This window comes from Palaemon carinicauda, chromosome 39, assembly GCF_036898095.1.
Source record: "Palaemon carinicauda isolate YSFRI2023 chromosome 39, ASM3689809v2, whole genome shotgun sequence".
Classification (NCBI taxonomy): Eukaryota; Metazoa; Arthropoda; class Malacostraca; order Decapoda; family Palaemonidae; genus Palaemon; species Palaemon carinicauda.
Genome location: NC_090763.1, coordinates 23,155,121 through 23,170,291, shown reverse-complemented (window position 1 = coordinate 23,170,291; position 15,171 = coordinate 23,155,121). Strand labels below are relative to the sequence as shown.

Below are 15,171 nucleotides of genomic sequence, written 5' to 3'. Positions count from 1 at the left end.
CAGTGTACCTAGTGTTACTCCACTTTACAGATAACCATCAAGGGTCACTGATGAAGAACAATACAACTGTGGTGACGTACGTCAACAAGCAAGGAGGATCAATGTCTCACCTCCTTTGTTAATTGGTGATAAGGATGCATCATAGGGTGGTAGTGAGTGTTGTTTGCCTCACAGCTCTTTTCATCCTGGGGAAGAATGTGATAGCAGACAATGTGAGCCTACTAAAGACGGTAGTTGGTTCTGAATGGTCTTTTAATCATCTAGTGACAAGAGAACTTCTGACTTTGTGTAGTTATCGATATGTTTGCCTCTCACCTCAACCACAGACTAGGGGAGAGTTATCCCCAGTTCCTGACCCAGCAGTAGATGGAAGATGCATTCCAACACAACTTGGATGGGATGAATGAGTATGCCTTTCCCCCCTATCTGTTTGATCCACCAGGTCCTGAAGAAAATCAGAATGTCATAAGACCTCTGAGTAACACTAGTGGTGCCAAGGTGGCCTCAAGTGAAGTGGTACCCGGACCTTCTGTATTTGTTCGTAGAGATTCAAAGAGAACTTCCAAATTGGTCAAACCTTGTTCGACAACCTCACATGAAAAGTTTTCACACAGCTGTGGAGTGTCTGTCTCTTTATAGCTGGAGGTTATCTAGCACCACCTCCAAAAGAAGGGCTTTTCGAGACCGACTGCAAAGCAAATTTCAGGATATCTCCGCAAGTCCTTCACAACGGTCTACCAGGTAAAGTGGTCCCTTTTGTGTGTTTGGTGTCATCAATGGAACACTGCTTCACTTAAGGTCACTATTTAACTGATAGCACACTTTTTACATTACCTGGTGGAGGAGAAACTTTACTCTGTCACAACAGTGAAAGGCAATCACTCAGCCTTGAGCTATGTCTTTAAACAGAAGGTAATTGACCTCTCCTCTTTGGAACTCTCAGCCTTGAGAAAGAATTTTGAGCAGTCCTGTTCACCATTGGAATTCAAACCCATGACTTTGAGTGTCATTAAGGTTTTACTGTCCCTGAAAGTAGCACCATATGAACATCTAAGTAAGGCCTCAGACAAGGACCTCACACTTCAAACGGTCTTCCTCCTCGCATTAGCATTTTCAAAGAGGGTGAGTGAGTATTATGGCCTCTCTTATTTTGTATCAGACTCCAAGGGGTAGAGAGAACTATCATTCTCATTGGTACCCAAATTTGTAGTGAAGATCCGCAATTCAGCTTTGAACAATCATCGATGTGACTTCTTCATTTCCTGAATCAAGGAGATTACTTTTGATATGGACAATCTACTACTATGTCCTGTAAGAGCTGTTTGCTTCTACCTAATTCTACCAAGTTATCTTTTTGGCTGTGTGGGACAATCATGAGAACGTATAAATATTCTGGAAAAGTATCTACCAGGCCGCCTCCCAAAGCATATGATATTCATGGTATTGTAGCAACAATGGCTTTCTGCAAGAACCATTCAGTCTCACGGGTACTTAAAATAGGGGCCTGGAAAAGACAGACAACCTTTACTGCTCACTACCTTAAGGATTGTACCCATAAATCCCTAAACACCTTTTCTATTTGATCTGCGATAGCCGCTCAGTAGTTGGTGTAGAGAACTGTCTCTTATAGAACATGTAGCATTGTGTCACAGTTATTAGTTACATCTTATTTCTTAAAAGTGTTAAATTTCTTCCTCATCCCCCTCCATATGCAGGTAGCACCTTTGAGGGTAATGTTTTGAACACTTCTTATCAGCAAATCCTTTAATCATATAATTGCTGATGTCTGTTCTTCACAATTAAACCTTCTCATCAGGTAGTGACCAATCTGCATATCCATGGGTGACGGGATGAAAGAAAGCTGTGTCCTTTACAGTACTCCTTTATCACGGACATACCAGGTTGTTGGCCAACAAGAAACCTTTTTACTCTTCGGGACTTCCTCCCACCCGAGGAAGATTTCCCATTACGACTCGGATTGTATCTGCATAGGAGCAAACTACAAATTTGTATTTTTCCTAGCTGTATAAACCTGAGTCATTTAAAGTTTACTAGGCTGCTAGACTCGATAATTTAACTGGCCATAACCAGATTTTCCTGAAGTAACCCCATTTAAATAACTCAGGTTTGTATAGCTAGGAAAAATTCTAATTTTTGTTGTGTTTTAATTATGTTATCAAATGAATGGTTGCTCTATTTTTTATGACTATGCAGGCTAGAGGTGTCAGGTTTCAGTTTCTATATCACCGGAGATGCTCATTAGAACACCAACCGGGCAAGCTTGACTCCCCACTAGCAGTAACCTTCCTAGTAAGCAGCTTAAACTCGCTGATCGAGGCAGAATACAGTCCGCTCTCATTGAAAATGTAAGGCTAGTCCATTTCCATCGTACATACAAACAAATTTTATTGGAAATGACCATCTAAAGAATGGCTAGTTTTGGTTGATTACTAGCATTAAGGAAAAAGAGTAATGGAAGAATTTCCTTTTCAGCTTGTGTTTGAAGAAGTTTTGAGTGTCTCAAAGAGATCCAAGTCAAAGAAGGTCCTTGCACAGGTGGTGCATACTGTCTGTGCTTTATCTCAGTGTCCTCCTGTTGATGCAAAATATCAGGATCAAGTCATCCAATTAGCTTTATTCCAATGCAACACTACAAATTATATCATAAAGGTAAGGAGACATTGACTTGTAGTTGCTGACAATAAATTTTTTTAATGTTTCAATTTTAAGAATATTTATATACCTTACAATATGTTGTTTTACAGTTAGTGTATATGAAAATCCAAATCCAGGGTCGTTTTCCTATATATTGTTTCATCAATTGCTCAATAGCTCTTCCAATAGCTATGCCTACTTTCTTCCTAGAATCTTTTTCCTCTTCTGTGTACTGTTCTGCTCCCTGTGCATGCCTTACTCTCCAATCCTTAAAGGCCTTTGATTTCCATTAAACTGACTCACAAACCTGTCCCATCACCACTTTTTATCTTTCGACTCGCCACATCCGCTGGTTCTTCCCACTAATACGGTTTCTGACTAAATATATTTACTTCATCCCCACCTATATATTTTCAACTGTTACTCTGCCCAATCTCTATAAGTTCAACCTTTCTAGTCTTCTCTCTCTCACATTCCTAAATTGCTCACTCTTTTCTCCTTTAAGGTCACCAACCTTAATCCTAAATCTCTCTTCTTGGGTTTTCTACCTCTCATATTAAAATCTATCACTACCAGTCTATGATGTTTTAACACATGCTTCCCCAAAAATATCTTTATAGTTCATCACATTGCTTTTGTCAGCTTCGGTAACCAGGATGTAATCTATTTGGCTTTCACTCTTCCACTTTCATATATATTGCACTGTATATTTATTTATTGTCTTCAGAAGTAAAGAGCTCATTTAAGCAAAATAGGTATGGAACCATAAGTAGTAAAAAGTTTTTATAGAATTATTGTAAAAAAAAAATAAGAACTAAATTACAGTTCTAAGTTAAACTGGGACGTCATCTTTCATTGTTCAAGCAATTTCTCAAGTTACCCAAGGTATTGGGGCTTAGAAAAATTTGCATGTATTAAGCTCTGTTATACTCATAGTTAGGTCACATTGTTATAATGATGTGTGATTGTGGCTACACACTAAATAATTAGAAATACATATTTTTTTATCAGATCGAAGGAAAGGTTTAACAAACAATTATGTAATTTGGAAAATTATGTATTTTAAAAGTAAAATATATTTATTTGGTTTTGCATGATTTAATATTGTTTACATTTTGTTCTTGTGATAACTGCCTAAAAAATCTTTTGTTCCAATATACAGTAATACCTTTCGATATGATAGTTTCTCTAAATGAAGAATTAATGATATGAAAAGGGATACAAAGATTTTTTCCACCTCATGTTACGAAAAACCTCTCATGATACGAAACGAGATTCGCCTGGACGACGAAAAATTATTTTAAAATTTATGCACTGCTAAACTGTAAACTCATCACTATCATCCTGCTCTCCCATTGGTTATCTCCCTACCTTAATGTTAGTTAGTAATGTGTGCATGTACAGAATGTACGTACATAATACGATGCTACCACGCATATCAAAACATTGGCGTTATATTTTTCTTTCATTTTGGAAATAAGTAACAGATCGTAACATATTTTTTCCTTTTAATGTCATGATTATTTATTTAAAGTTAATTTTATATTCAAGTAAATTTTTAGATTTAAAAACACAATGAACAGTACTGTTTATGTGTATCTATGTACGCACAATGCTACTACGCATTCCAAATCATTATCAATATTTTCTTTCATTTTGGTAAATAAATACCCTATATACTCGTTTAAAAGCCGATCTCGCGTATTGTGCGACCCCCAAATTTTCACCCATAAAATATGATTTTATCATATCTCTTGTGTATCATGAGAGTTACTTTTTGAGAAACCAAATTACAAAGACTACCAGTTTTACTCCATTTTTTTATCCCATCTTCTACTTCAAGGGGTTAGAAAATTAAAAGACACGGATAAAAGTATCAGTATTAACGTTATAAGCATTGCGTAAACGCATACAGCCACAATAGTAACCAAAGAAAAAAGTTGTTATGTTATGAACAATCGAATCAGCAGTTGTTTTGCTTACATATCAATCATCGTACGATTGTAGCATAAGACTGACATTTTTACAATATACAGTGATACCTCGGTAGTCGAACGACTCTATACTCGAACAATTCGGAGTTCGACCAAAATTTTCGAGAAATTTTTGCTGCGGTGCTCGACCAAAAATTCGGTACTCGACCAGCCGAACACGTGACGACCGCATGGGCTTTGTGATGATCGCGCCATCTCGGCCACTCTCGCTTGTTCGGGAAGCATCAGTTCTCTCGAGAGCGTCACTCAGACAACGCGCGATCAGCATTCGTTGTGATTTAGTGATTTTCAGTGCTTTTAATTGCTTTTTTAGCTTTCATAATGAGTCCCAAGAAAGTAATGAGTGTTAAGGGGAAGGAGAAGAGGAAAACAGTGCGAACAACGATCGAGTTGAAGAAGGAAATTATAGCGAAATATGAGAATGGTGTACGAGTGTCCGATTTAGCGGTAGAATACGGAATGGCGAAGTCAACCATTTCTACGTTTTTAAAGCATAAAGAAATGATTAAGAAGGCGAATGTTGCAACGGGAGTTACGGCGGTAACTAAGCAAAGGCCACAAGTGATTGAGGAGATGGAAAAGTTGCTTTTAATATTTATTAAAGAAAAACAGTTGGCCGGGGAAAGTGTTAGTGAAGCGTTCATTTGTGAAAAAGCGTTGCATATCTATGAAGAATTAGTGAAGAAAAGTCCGAGTACCAGTGAAAGTGATTCATTTACATTTAAAGCGAGCAGGGGTTGGTTTGAAAAGTTTCGTAATAGAACAGGTATTCATCGTGTTACTAGGCATGGGGAGGCAGCTAGTTCGGATCAAATTGCAGCCGATAAATACGTGGGGGAATTCGATCGGTACATAAATGAACAAAATTTGATCGCACAACAAGTCTTTAATTGTGATGAGACTGGGTTATTTTGGAAGAAAATGCCAGCCAATACGTACATTACCAAGGACGAGACGAAGATGCCAGGTCACAAGCCAATGAAAGATAGGCTAACATTGTTGCTGTGTGCAAATGCAAGTGGCGATTGCAAGATCAAACCCTTGTTAGTGTACCACTCGGACAACCCCCGGGTGTTCAAACGAAATAATATTTGTAAAAGTGCACTACCAGTTATGTGGCGCTCGAACACTAAATCTTGGGTCACAAGACAATTCTTTACTGAGTGGATAAACGAAGTGTTTGCCCCCCAGGTTAAGGCTTACCTCATTGAAAAGAGCTTGCCAATGAAATGTCTTCTGGTTATGGACAATGCTCCTGCACATCCTCCAGGTCTCGAGGATGACTTGAAAGAAGAATACAGCTTTATCAAAATCAAATTCTTGCCCCCCAATACTACTCCCATACTCCAGCCCATGGACCAACAGGTCATTTCAAACTTCAAAAAACTCTATACCAAGGCCCTTTTCAGAAAGTGTTTTGAAGTGACCAGTGACACGAAGTTGACCCTAAAGGAATTCTGGAAGGAACACTTCAGCATCCTCAACTCTGTTAACATGATTGACCAAGCTTGGCGAGGTGTGACCTATAGGACATTGAACTCTGCCTGGCGTAAGCTGTGGCCATCATGTGTCACAGAGAGGGAGTTTGAAGGTTTCCAACCAGAGGCGGGTCCAAGCACTGCTACCCCTGTAATTTCTGATGACACTGATGTCGTTGAGGAAATTGTTGTCATGGGCAGGAGTTTGGGGCTTGAGGTCGACAAGGATGATATTGATGAGCTTGTAGAAAGCCATTCTACCGAGTTGACTGTGGAGGAATTGTTGCACCTGCAACAACAACAGCAGCAGGATCTGATTGTGGAGCAGGAATCTTCAGAAGAGGATGAGGTAAGGGAGGATGTTCCAAGTTCTCTCATCAATGAAATTTGTTCCAAGTGGGCAGATGTGCAGGCTTTTGCTGAAAAATACCACCCAGAAATTGCAGTAGCAAACCGGGCAGTGCATATGTTTAATGATAGTGTCATGTATCATTTTCGAAGAATACTGCAGAGGAGGAAGAAACAATTAACAATAGACCAGTTTTTCACAAAAGAAAAGAAAGCTGCTACATCAAAGCCTGTTTCTCCTCCAAAGAAGAGACAAAGAAGAGAAGAAACCCCTGAAATAGATCTGCCCACCCTTTCATTGGAGAGAGAAACAACTCCTGAAGGAGAACTACCCCGCCACATCATGGAAGGGGACTCTCCTTCCAAGCAGTAACCTCCCCCTTCCATCCTCTCCACATCCATCCCTGTATGCCATCGAACCGCTGCTCAAAGGTATGTTCACTACAGTACAGAAAATGGTTTAAAATTGTTTTATTTTAGTACAGTAAATGGTTTAAAATTGTTTTATAGGATTTTCTGACCAATTTCATACACATTTAGATAATTATTGTTGTTTAGGTACACGTTTTATTAATATTTTGGGCCTGTTCGAGTGCTTGGGAACGGAATAGAATATATACCATTATTTCTTATGGGGAAAAAAAATTCGGTACTCGAACAAATCGGAGGTCGAACACGGATCTCGAACGGATTATGGTCGAGTACCGAGGTATCACTGTATCCTTATTCAATATGGAGAAAAGATCAAGAAAATATACAGTACTGCCAAATATAAACTAACAAATGAAGGCGAGAAAACAAACAATATTCATAACCGCCATTCTGTTTGGAATCGGGGAAAGCTGTCTGAAACTGAAGGAAAAAAAAGAAATTTAAGTGGGAACTATGAATTTGCAAATCCCATAATTAAATGTAAATGCCAAATTTGGAAGATAAAGTTACAAAGTGTCTGGAAACAAAGAATATACCGTAGTTTTGTTATAACACAATATAAATAATTTCCTATGCTTTATAATCAAGTTCCAGAGCTAAAAAAAAGATATAAATTATCGGGCATTGGCAACATGAATGAAACTCCGGTTAACTTCTATATGCGATTCAACTCAAAGGTAAATGAAATGAGAGAAATATTTCAAATAAAAGTATTGAAATTAGTTTTCTGATAGACCTTTTGTTTCTATTAGGAAATATGAAATATCCTTTGGTAGATTGCCTTAATCAGATGATTTGGAAAGTGTTGAGGAGTATCAATCAGCTTGAGAACATAAACGGTAGAAAAGATTATATAAATGTAAACAATGGAAAAGGTTATAATTTGCTTTGGCTTTATTTATGAATACTTTACTAAAATATTAATATTACGTGCATTATTATTGGACACAGTTTAATCAAAATCCGGTTTATTTCAAATATGACTGTATTTTTTTACTACAGTAAATGGCTATACTTTACAGTTTGAACAACGATGTAGTCTAGTCCAAGAGTGCATGTGCTTATTTTATATCTCGGTTTGATTATGCATGATAGAAATCGTACCTCTCCACAGTAAGGGTAACATTAATAAAGTACATTATGGACAGTACTATATATTTCATATACAGTATGTACACTACTGTATGTAATGTATTATTTTCCATTTATTATTGCATTATGTTCTAATAACTACTTAATTTACAAGTATCAACAGTTAGGTCAGGTATATTGAATGATTCAAATGTAATTGGCTGTACAGTATTTCATTGTGGTTATAGCGTTATTATAAAATTTAATGTGAGGGTTTTCTAGGGCTTGGAACGAATTAGGCGATTTACATGTAAAACTGCCATTAATATACTAAAAATTCACGATACGAGAGTCAATCCGGAACTAATTAATTTTGTATCTAGAGGTATTACTTAAACAGGTACTGTATTTGAAATAATTGAAATATGTAGTCCTACGGGTACTTAAGATATTTACCAATTATGAAATTTGTCATATCATATTTTATTTTTAGGTGAGGTCATTAGAAGCAATTGGTAGTTTGTGTCCAATTGAAGTTGGCCGTGTGCAGACTTCTATAATGAACACGCTTATTGACCACACAACACATCAAGATAACCGTGTGAGAACAGCCGCTTTCAATGCTCTTGTAAGTACTGTACTGTTCTGTATCTTATTTTGTGCATTAAAATTATAAGATATGTGTTGTTCATGAAATAATTGGACTGTAATAAGATTTTTCCCTCATGATAAAAGCCTGTTTTATATTTAGATAAACTTTGTCTTTGTATGCAAGTTAACACTGTAATAGATACAGTACTGAGCAAATGTTTTTTTTTATTTCTAAGAGTTTAGATATGCCTCAGAATATTAGTATTTCTTTTTACTCTTACTATAGTTGCTTGTACAAGAGAAAGGAGTGAAGTTGTCCGAGGAAGTTTATGAGAAACTGTGCAGTGCCCTTGCAGATGATTACCAGTGTGTTCGAGAGGCAGCTCTCACACTGATAAAGGTTAGTCTTTTGTTGTTTATTTTTAATTTACACACATACATACATATACCAAGGCACTTCCCCCAATTTTTGGGGGTAGCCAACATCAAACAAATGAAACAAAAAAGGTTACCTCTCCTCTCTACATTCCTCCCAGGTAAGATATTAAAATGATGTTCATATTAAAATACATTACTAGTCTTTGTATATTCTTTATATATAAATAAGATATATCCAATAGGAAGTTAATTGTACCTTGATAATTGTAATGGTCATAGAGTCTACAAGTGATTTCCCTCCACTTTACAGATACATTACTGGATTGGAGAGTAATTGCCTGTAACATTATAAAAGTTAGAATTGAATTACTTAGGACACAGCTTATATCCTATCCTAAATTAGATTGATTTTACCTTTAGATAATTGTTAGAATAGTCTTAGATTGTTCACTACAACCGCAATAATTAGAGTTGTTCTTATACAAAATACAAACAACCTTATGTTCTTTACACAAGAGGAGAAATGAGCACAAGCTGACATATGGCTGTAAAAACATTTATCGAGGGGTCAATATCTGTTAGGGTTCTTACTAGAGGTAGTGGGTAGAAGCACCAGCCACCACTCATTCATACCTTCTTCACTTTGATCTCATCCATGGTCGAAGACAGACGTCTCCTTCTATGTTCTCATGGGCTGGCTAAAATTTAAAACTTCCCATTTTTCCTTCTGTGTTGAATTGGTGAGTACGCACTTAGGGGTGCACGATATACAAGTTTGTCCAGGCAAGGCATGTTGCTCCAGTATTACTTTCATTTCCCAGGAGTGCACAGACCCTGACCGTCTTTACCCTTCTTGTAGAGGACACTCCTGCATAGAAGCTTCCCTTGCCCAAGGTGTAGGGAGTGGTCATCCTCCCAGTGATAGCAGTATGGCAGAAGGAGGAAGAGAGATTGTCATTACCTAGGAGTCCACATCCTCAGGCTGCTCTGAAGCACCAGTGCGACTTCTTGCTAGCGTACTTTAGCTCTTTGGAGCTGAGTTCTCAGGAGTTCGCAGATGATTCTCGTATTCATCTTGCAACCTAGCATGGACTTAACTTCATCACTTGGGTCTTGCAAGATTCCTGTAATCTTCAGTGAATGCAGTTACCTTTGGTAACTCACCAGGTGCCCTCTACTAGTCACAAATCATTGCCAGACCTGATTATATCTCGTCCTGGGATGGTAGCTGTACAGTAAAGTGATCATAGACCCGATTATGTCTGTTCCTGTGATGATAGTTGTACAGTAAAGAGATCATCAGGCTCCCTCTGACTTGAGGTTCCATCATGCTGACTCATGAAGCTCTCCTGCAGGAGGTCATTAAAGCAGTGGCCACCATCATCCCTGATTCTCATGAACCATTGACAGACCATATAGCATTGAAATTTGGTATATAACTTAGATAGACATTATAAAACAATCAAATGTTGCCCTTTTTTCTAATTTCTGTTTCTTAATTATTTTCTTAATTTTTCCCTGATTTTTAGGGTTTAATTTTTTACCATAATGAATAAATTCATAAAGATTACTTTTGGGAAAAAAACTCCTCATATCATTGAAGGTCCACATCAGGTCTATATAGGTTAGTAATCCCAGGTCTTAATATTAATTATCAAGGGAGGAGATAGAATTTGAAAAACACTAATTTTCAGGATAATTCACCTGGCATCGCAAAACTGAAGGTCAGAGGCAAAAATCTTATGCAGTTTGGAGATGTCCTAAGTCACCTTATTAAGTGGTATGAATGTCATAGTTCTGTCCTTTAAAAAACTACATTAGCCGGCCGGCTAATAATGGACTGAGCACCTAACTTAGACCACGGTAGCTCCAACTATTGTGTGTAGGTTCTCAGAGTCTGGCATACCACGTCTATAGGCCTCACCAAGTCCATTGACCACACAAATGCAAACGAGAACCGGCATGAATGCAGATTCAGCCTCGCCTTTCTCCGTGTCGGAAGCGTTAAAACTAGTAGCTGGAGGAGATCACCGATCAAGTCAGAATCGGTATTGAGGTCATTATCTGGATTAGCATTAGGGGAACAAGACCTAGGAGGATCTACTGTGATCTCATGAGTTAACTCTACTGTTGTAGATGGCTGAAGCCGCCTCTGAAGGTTTGGGTCCACCTTGGGTTGGAAGTCCAATTCGTCGGCAAGATGTTCGTATTATCATTGTCCCTTCACTCTGCCATTCGTGGGTGACCTTTAAACCCAAATTAAAAAATCCATTCCCAAGTACCACTAAATCATCAGGCCAATTCCTTAGCCCTTGTAGAGTGACTCATAATTTAATGATATAATGTATGGAAAAATTTAAACAGTACTTTAATCCATATTTACTGTGTTACATCATAGTAAATATTTCTTAAATTATGATACAGTTGCACAGTTTTCAGATGAGAATTGCAATGTAACTACTGTATTACGTGTGTAAACTTCTCTGCTGATTTTCCAGGTTGTAGCAGAGAGTGACTCTGAACGATTAGTTCCCATCCCTGACAGTGATCACCACGTACGTTTAGCTGATCACGCCTTCTCACAGATATGTAATGTTGTCAATGACGTGAGTGTCCGTGTGAGAACGCAGGCAGCTTCACTCTTGGGCAGCATGACGAATGTATCTGAATATTTCTTACAGCAGACCCTTGATAAGAAGCTTATGTCTAACATGAGGGTAAGAATAAATACTGTATTGCTTTTTTTTTTTTCAATAGTGAAGGAGGTATTTTGAATTCATTCCACCAATAACATTAACATTCCATTTGATGCTAATTATAATTGAATATGCTAATAAATTGTAAAAAAAATCCCTGTCACAATTGGTTATTTGAATAGGCCATTAAAAGGTGTAACAATTTGAAATATATTGCTTTCTGTAGTTTAAATTTATTTAGATTTTTTATCTTTGAAAATACTGTGATCTCTTAGGTAATCTATATCCTGTAAATTAGTTTATCAAAATTATCCATGGTTAGGTGAATGTAATTTTACTAGGTATTTAGTTAAGTCATGGTATATATATTTCACCATAAACCCAGTACTGTACTGTACTTTAATGTAAACAATTTATTTAAAAAAAAAAAAGTTTTGTATGTGTTATTCCGCTGTAAAATAAAGACAATATAAGAGAGAGATTAGGATATATATTTCCTCAAGTTTTCAGCAGCTAACTAAATTATTATGTCTCCCCCTCCTGGGCAGAAGATTGATGAGTTTTAAAACTCATGGACCATTTTGATAGACAGTTCACCTTTTTTGCCTTATGCCTTATGAATATTGTAAGTACCTTAAATTATGTAATTATGGTGTATTCCAAGATAAATTTTGCACAGATTCTGTAATAATAGTAGTGTTGTCACTCCCTAATTATTTTGATTAAAGTTAGACAATATTTTAACAATTATGTTTTTAAATATTAAACTTAGCCGGTGAATATATAATAGCTGACGTCTCCGACGGCTCGACAGATTCCAAAAACTCGCGAGCGATCGCCGTGAAGGTTGCGGGTGTGCCCACCAGCGCCGACTATCGGCCAGATACCGCATATACTTGTAAACATCTTCAGTTCTTCTCTGTCGGTTTCATCGACAAGTTGATTCCACTCGCTTTATGACCTCGAGTTTTCTACCGAATTAGTGAAGTACTTGGTTTTGGTTTTATTGCTTTCGCCGTGTTGGATTATTCAATACTATCTTCAAAAGAAATGCTTTTGAAAGGAGAGGAAAAGTGTTTTGCCCTTGCTTTTTTATCTCTGGTTTTTCCATAGAGTAAAGATGGCTGACCCTTCCCTCAGTGTACGGAAGTGTGTTTAAGGCTTTTAGTAATTAGTTTATCACGTTATAAATTATTGTTGATAATTATAGATTTTCCTCTCTATATTTTATATCTCACCCGCCTTTATTAGGCCTCTTCGATTAGCTTTCCATTTATACTAAACATCAAGATAAATTTTATGTTTTGTTTATATGCGGCCTTTACCTATTCCTCCCCTAGTCCGAGATGTAGGCGGTCCTAACTTGGAAACCGAAGTTAAACAACGTTAAGCCCATTCAACTTTTATTTTCGTTAAGTTTAAATCATTTGCTCTGTAAGAGTTATGAAATGAATATTTTTTAGAAAATATTTTAAGAAATATATTCTTTGAATAGTCTTCGTGCTGTTTTTTCAAAGATGAACTAACGTTTGGTTTATTTATGCTACGCAGTTTGCGCTCTATCGTTACGATAGAGAAAGAGAGAATCACGGTTTTACTTTGCAGAAAGAGTAAATCGATTTTGACGTTTTGTTCATTCTTCTTTCAAACTGAAGTGTTTTAAATACTAATTGTTCCGACACAGAAACTTACCTTGAAACACTTTATAGGAGATTACTGGTAACTCCTCTCCGACGACCAGATTTTTACGTAGTTTCCCCCTACTTCCATGTTCTATACTGTCCTGAATAACGGGAAATAACATGACCTGGGGGCATTGCCCAGGCAGGTCGCCCGTCTTTGAGAAGCTCTCCCCAGTAAGTTTTCTGGTCGGTTCGTGAACACACGTGCTTCACGAAGCTCCTCATACTCCGTGCGATTCCCTTTGTGTTTAGTTCCACGTGCTTCCCACGTGATCGGGATCTCTTAGTGTGTGTTTAGTGCTTTCACTACGTGCTTTTGATTTCGCTCCCTTGTGCTTTCCTAGTGTTTTAGTGCTTTTCCTTTGTGGCTTGCTTGTGTCTACAGCCCTTTGTGTTGCGTTATGGAACACGTTCGCCGTTGTCCTGGGCCTAGGGCTGGTAGATCATGCGGGGCTTTTCTGTCTAAGCCCGAGGTTGACCCGCATACGTTGTGTACCTCGTGTAGGGGTAGAGCTTGTTCGCCGTCAGATAAGTGTTCCGAATGTGCCGATTGGCCCGAGGTCCAGTGGATAAAATTCCGTACCAAAAAGAAGAAGGCATCGAAGAAGTCTCCTAGGAAGACTAGCGTTTCTTCCCCTGCGACTTCAGCAGGAGAAGGGTCAGGTAGGGTACATCCGCCTTCCCCTACCCAAAGTAAGGGGCGAGGTAAGTCCAAGGAGAACATGCAGTTGGCTCCTCTTTCCCAAGAGAGGGAATTTGTGGGCGGTCCTTCGTTGGCCAAGGCAAGTCAGGCGGCCGTAAGTGAGTGTAGTGGGGGTCCGGGGGACGTGGCTCTCTCTCATAAGGGCCACGTCTCGTCGAGGGACCCCATGTGGTCTAATAGTGTCCCTTTTTCTTCGTCAGGTTCCTGGGTGGAAGTTCCAGGGTCATCAGCGACGAGTGGTGGCGTCGGCAGAGAGGAGTCCCCGCAAGAAGATCCATTGGCTTGGGACGTGCCGAGGACTCCGATGAGGTCCCCACTGGACATGGAGGAAGGCCTTGGCGGGGCCTTCCCCGGTTTGGCGGGCCCGTCGGGATGGTTGCCGCCGAAGACTTCGCTACAGGAGAGTCTCCCCATTCCTTCTCCGTCAGGGGTACGGCGTAGCCCCAAGAAAACGCAGTCACGTGCTAGGTCACGATACGGAGGTCAGTCTTTCTCGTCAGGACGTGACTCTTCGGATTCGTCAAGCAGTGAACGGAGGAGACGACAGAGGAGGAAACGAGATCGGTCGGTGCGGAGGAACTCCCCTTTGCGGTCTCCCACAAGATCTCGGGACAGGGTGAGTCCCAGTTCCCCTCCTCCCAAAAGCAGGAGAACAACTCCCCCAGTAGGGACGTGGAAAAGAGGTCGGTCTGTGCGGAGGAACTCCCCTTCGCGGTCTCCCACAGGATCTCGGGACAGGATGAGTCCCCGTTCCCCTACATCCAAAAGCAGGAGAACAACCCCCCCAGTAGGGACGCGGAAACGAGGTCGGTCTGTGCGGAGGAACTCCCCTTCGCGGTCTCCCACAGGATCTCGGGACAGGATGAGGCCCCGTTCCCCTACACCCAAAAGCAGGAGACCAGTCTCTCCGAAAGGGACGTGGGTGTTTGTCCCAGAGAACAATTTTAAAGTCTGTTCCAAACCTATTGGTTCGACACATGAGCGGGCAGGAGACAGTCCCCCTAGAAGGACTTCCACGTCCCGCGTCAGGGAGTCACCAGATGAGCGAAGGGCTACATCTTGCAGGCCTAAGACCCGTCCTGGAGACGTTTATCCCGCCCAGCGCAGGGGGCCGTCGTCTAGGCCGGGCAGCCTCGACAGGTC

General features: G+C 39.4%; 1 protein-coding gene across 2 annotated transcripts in view; it reads left to right on the top strand.

The window, feature by feature from the left end:
- The window catches only part of IntS4 (integrator complex subunit 4), a 59,017-nt gene that overhangs the window by 10,822 nt on the left and 33,024 nt on the right, over positions 1–15,171 (top strand). For both annotated transcript variants that reach the window (XM_068362681.1, XM_068362682.1), the window contains exons 4-7: positions 2,494–2,670; positions 8,472–8,606; positions 8,856–8,969; positions 11,446–11,664. In XM_068362681.1, the coding sequence (XP_068218782.1) occupies positions 2,494–2,670; positions 8,472–8,606; positions 8,856–8,969; positions 11,446–11,664 (645 nt within the window). The remainder of the gene's footprint in view (positions 1–2,493; positions 2,671–8,471; positions 8,607–8,855; positions 8,970–11,445; positions 11,665–15,171) is intronic.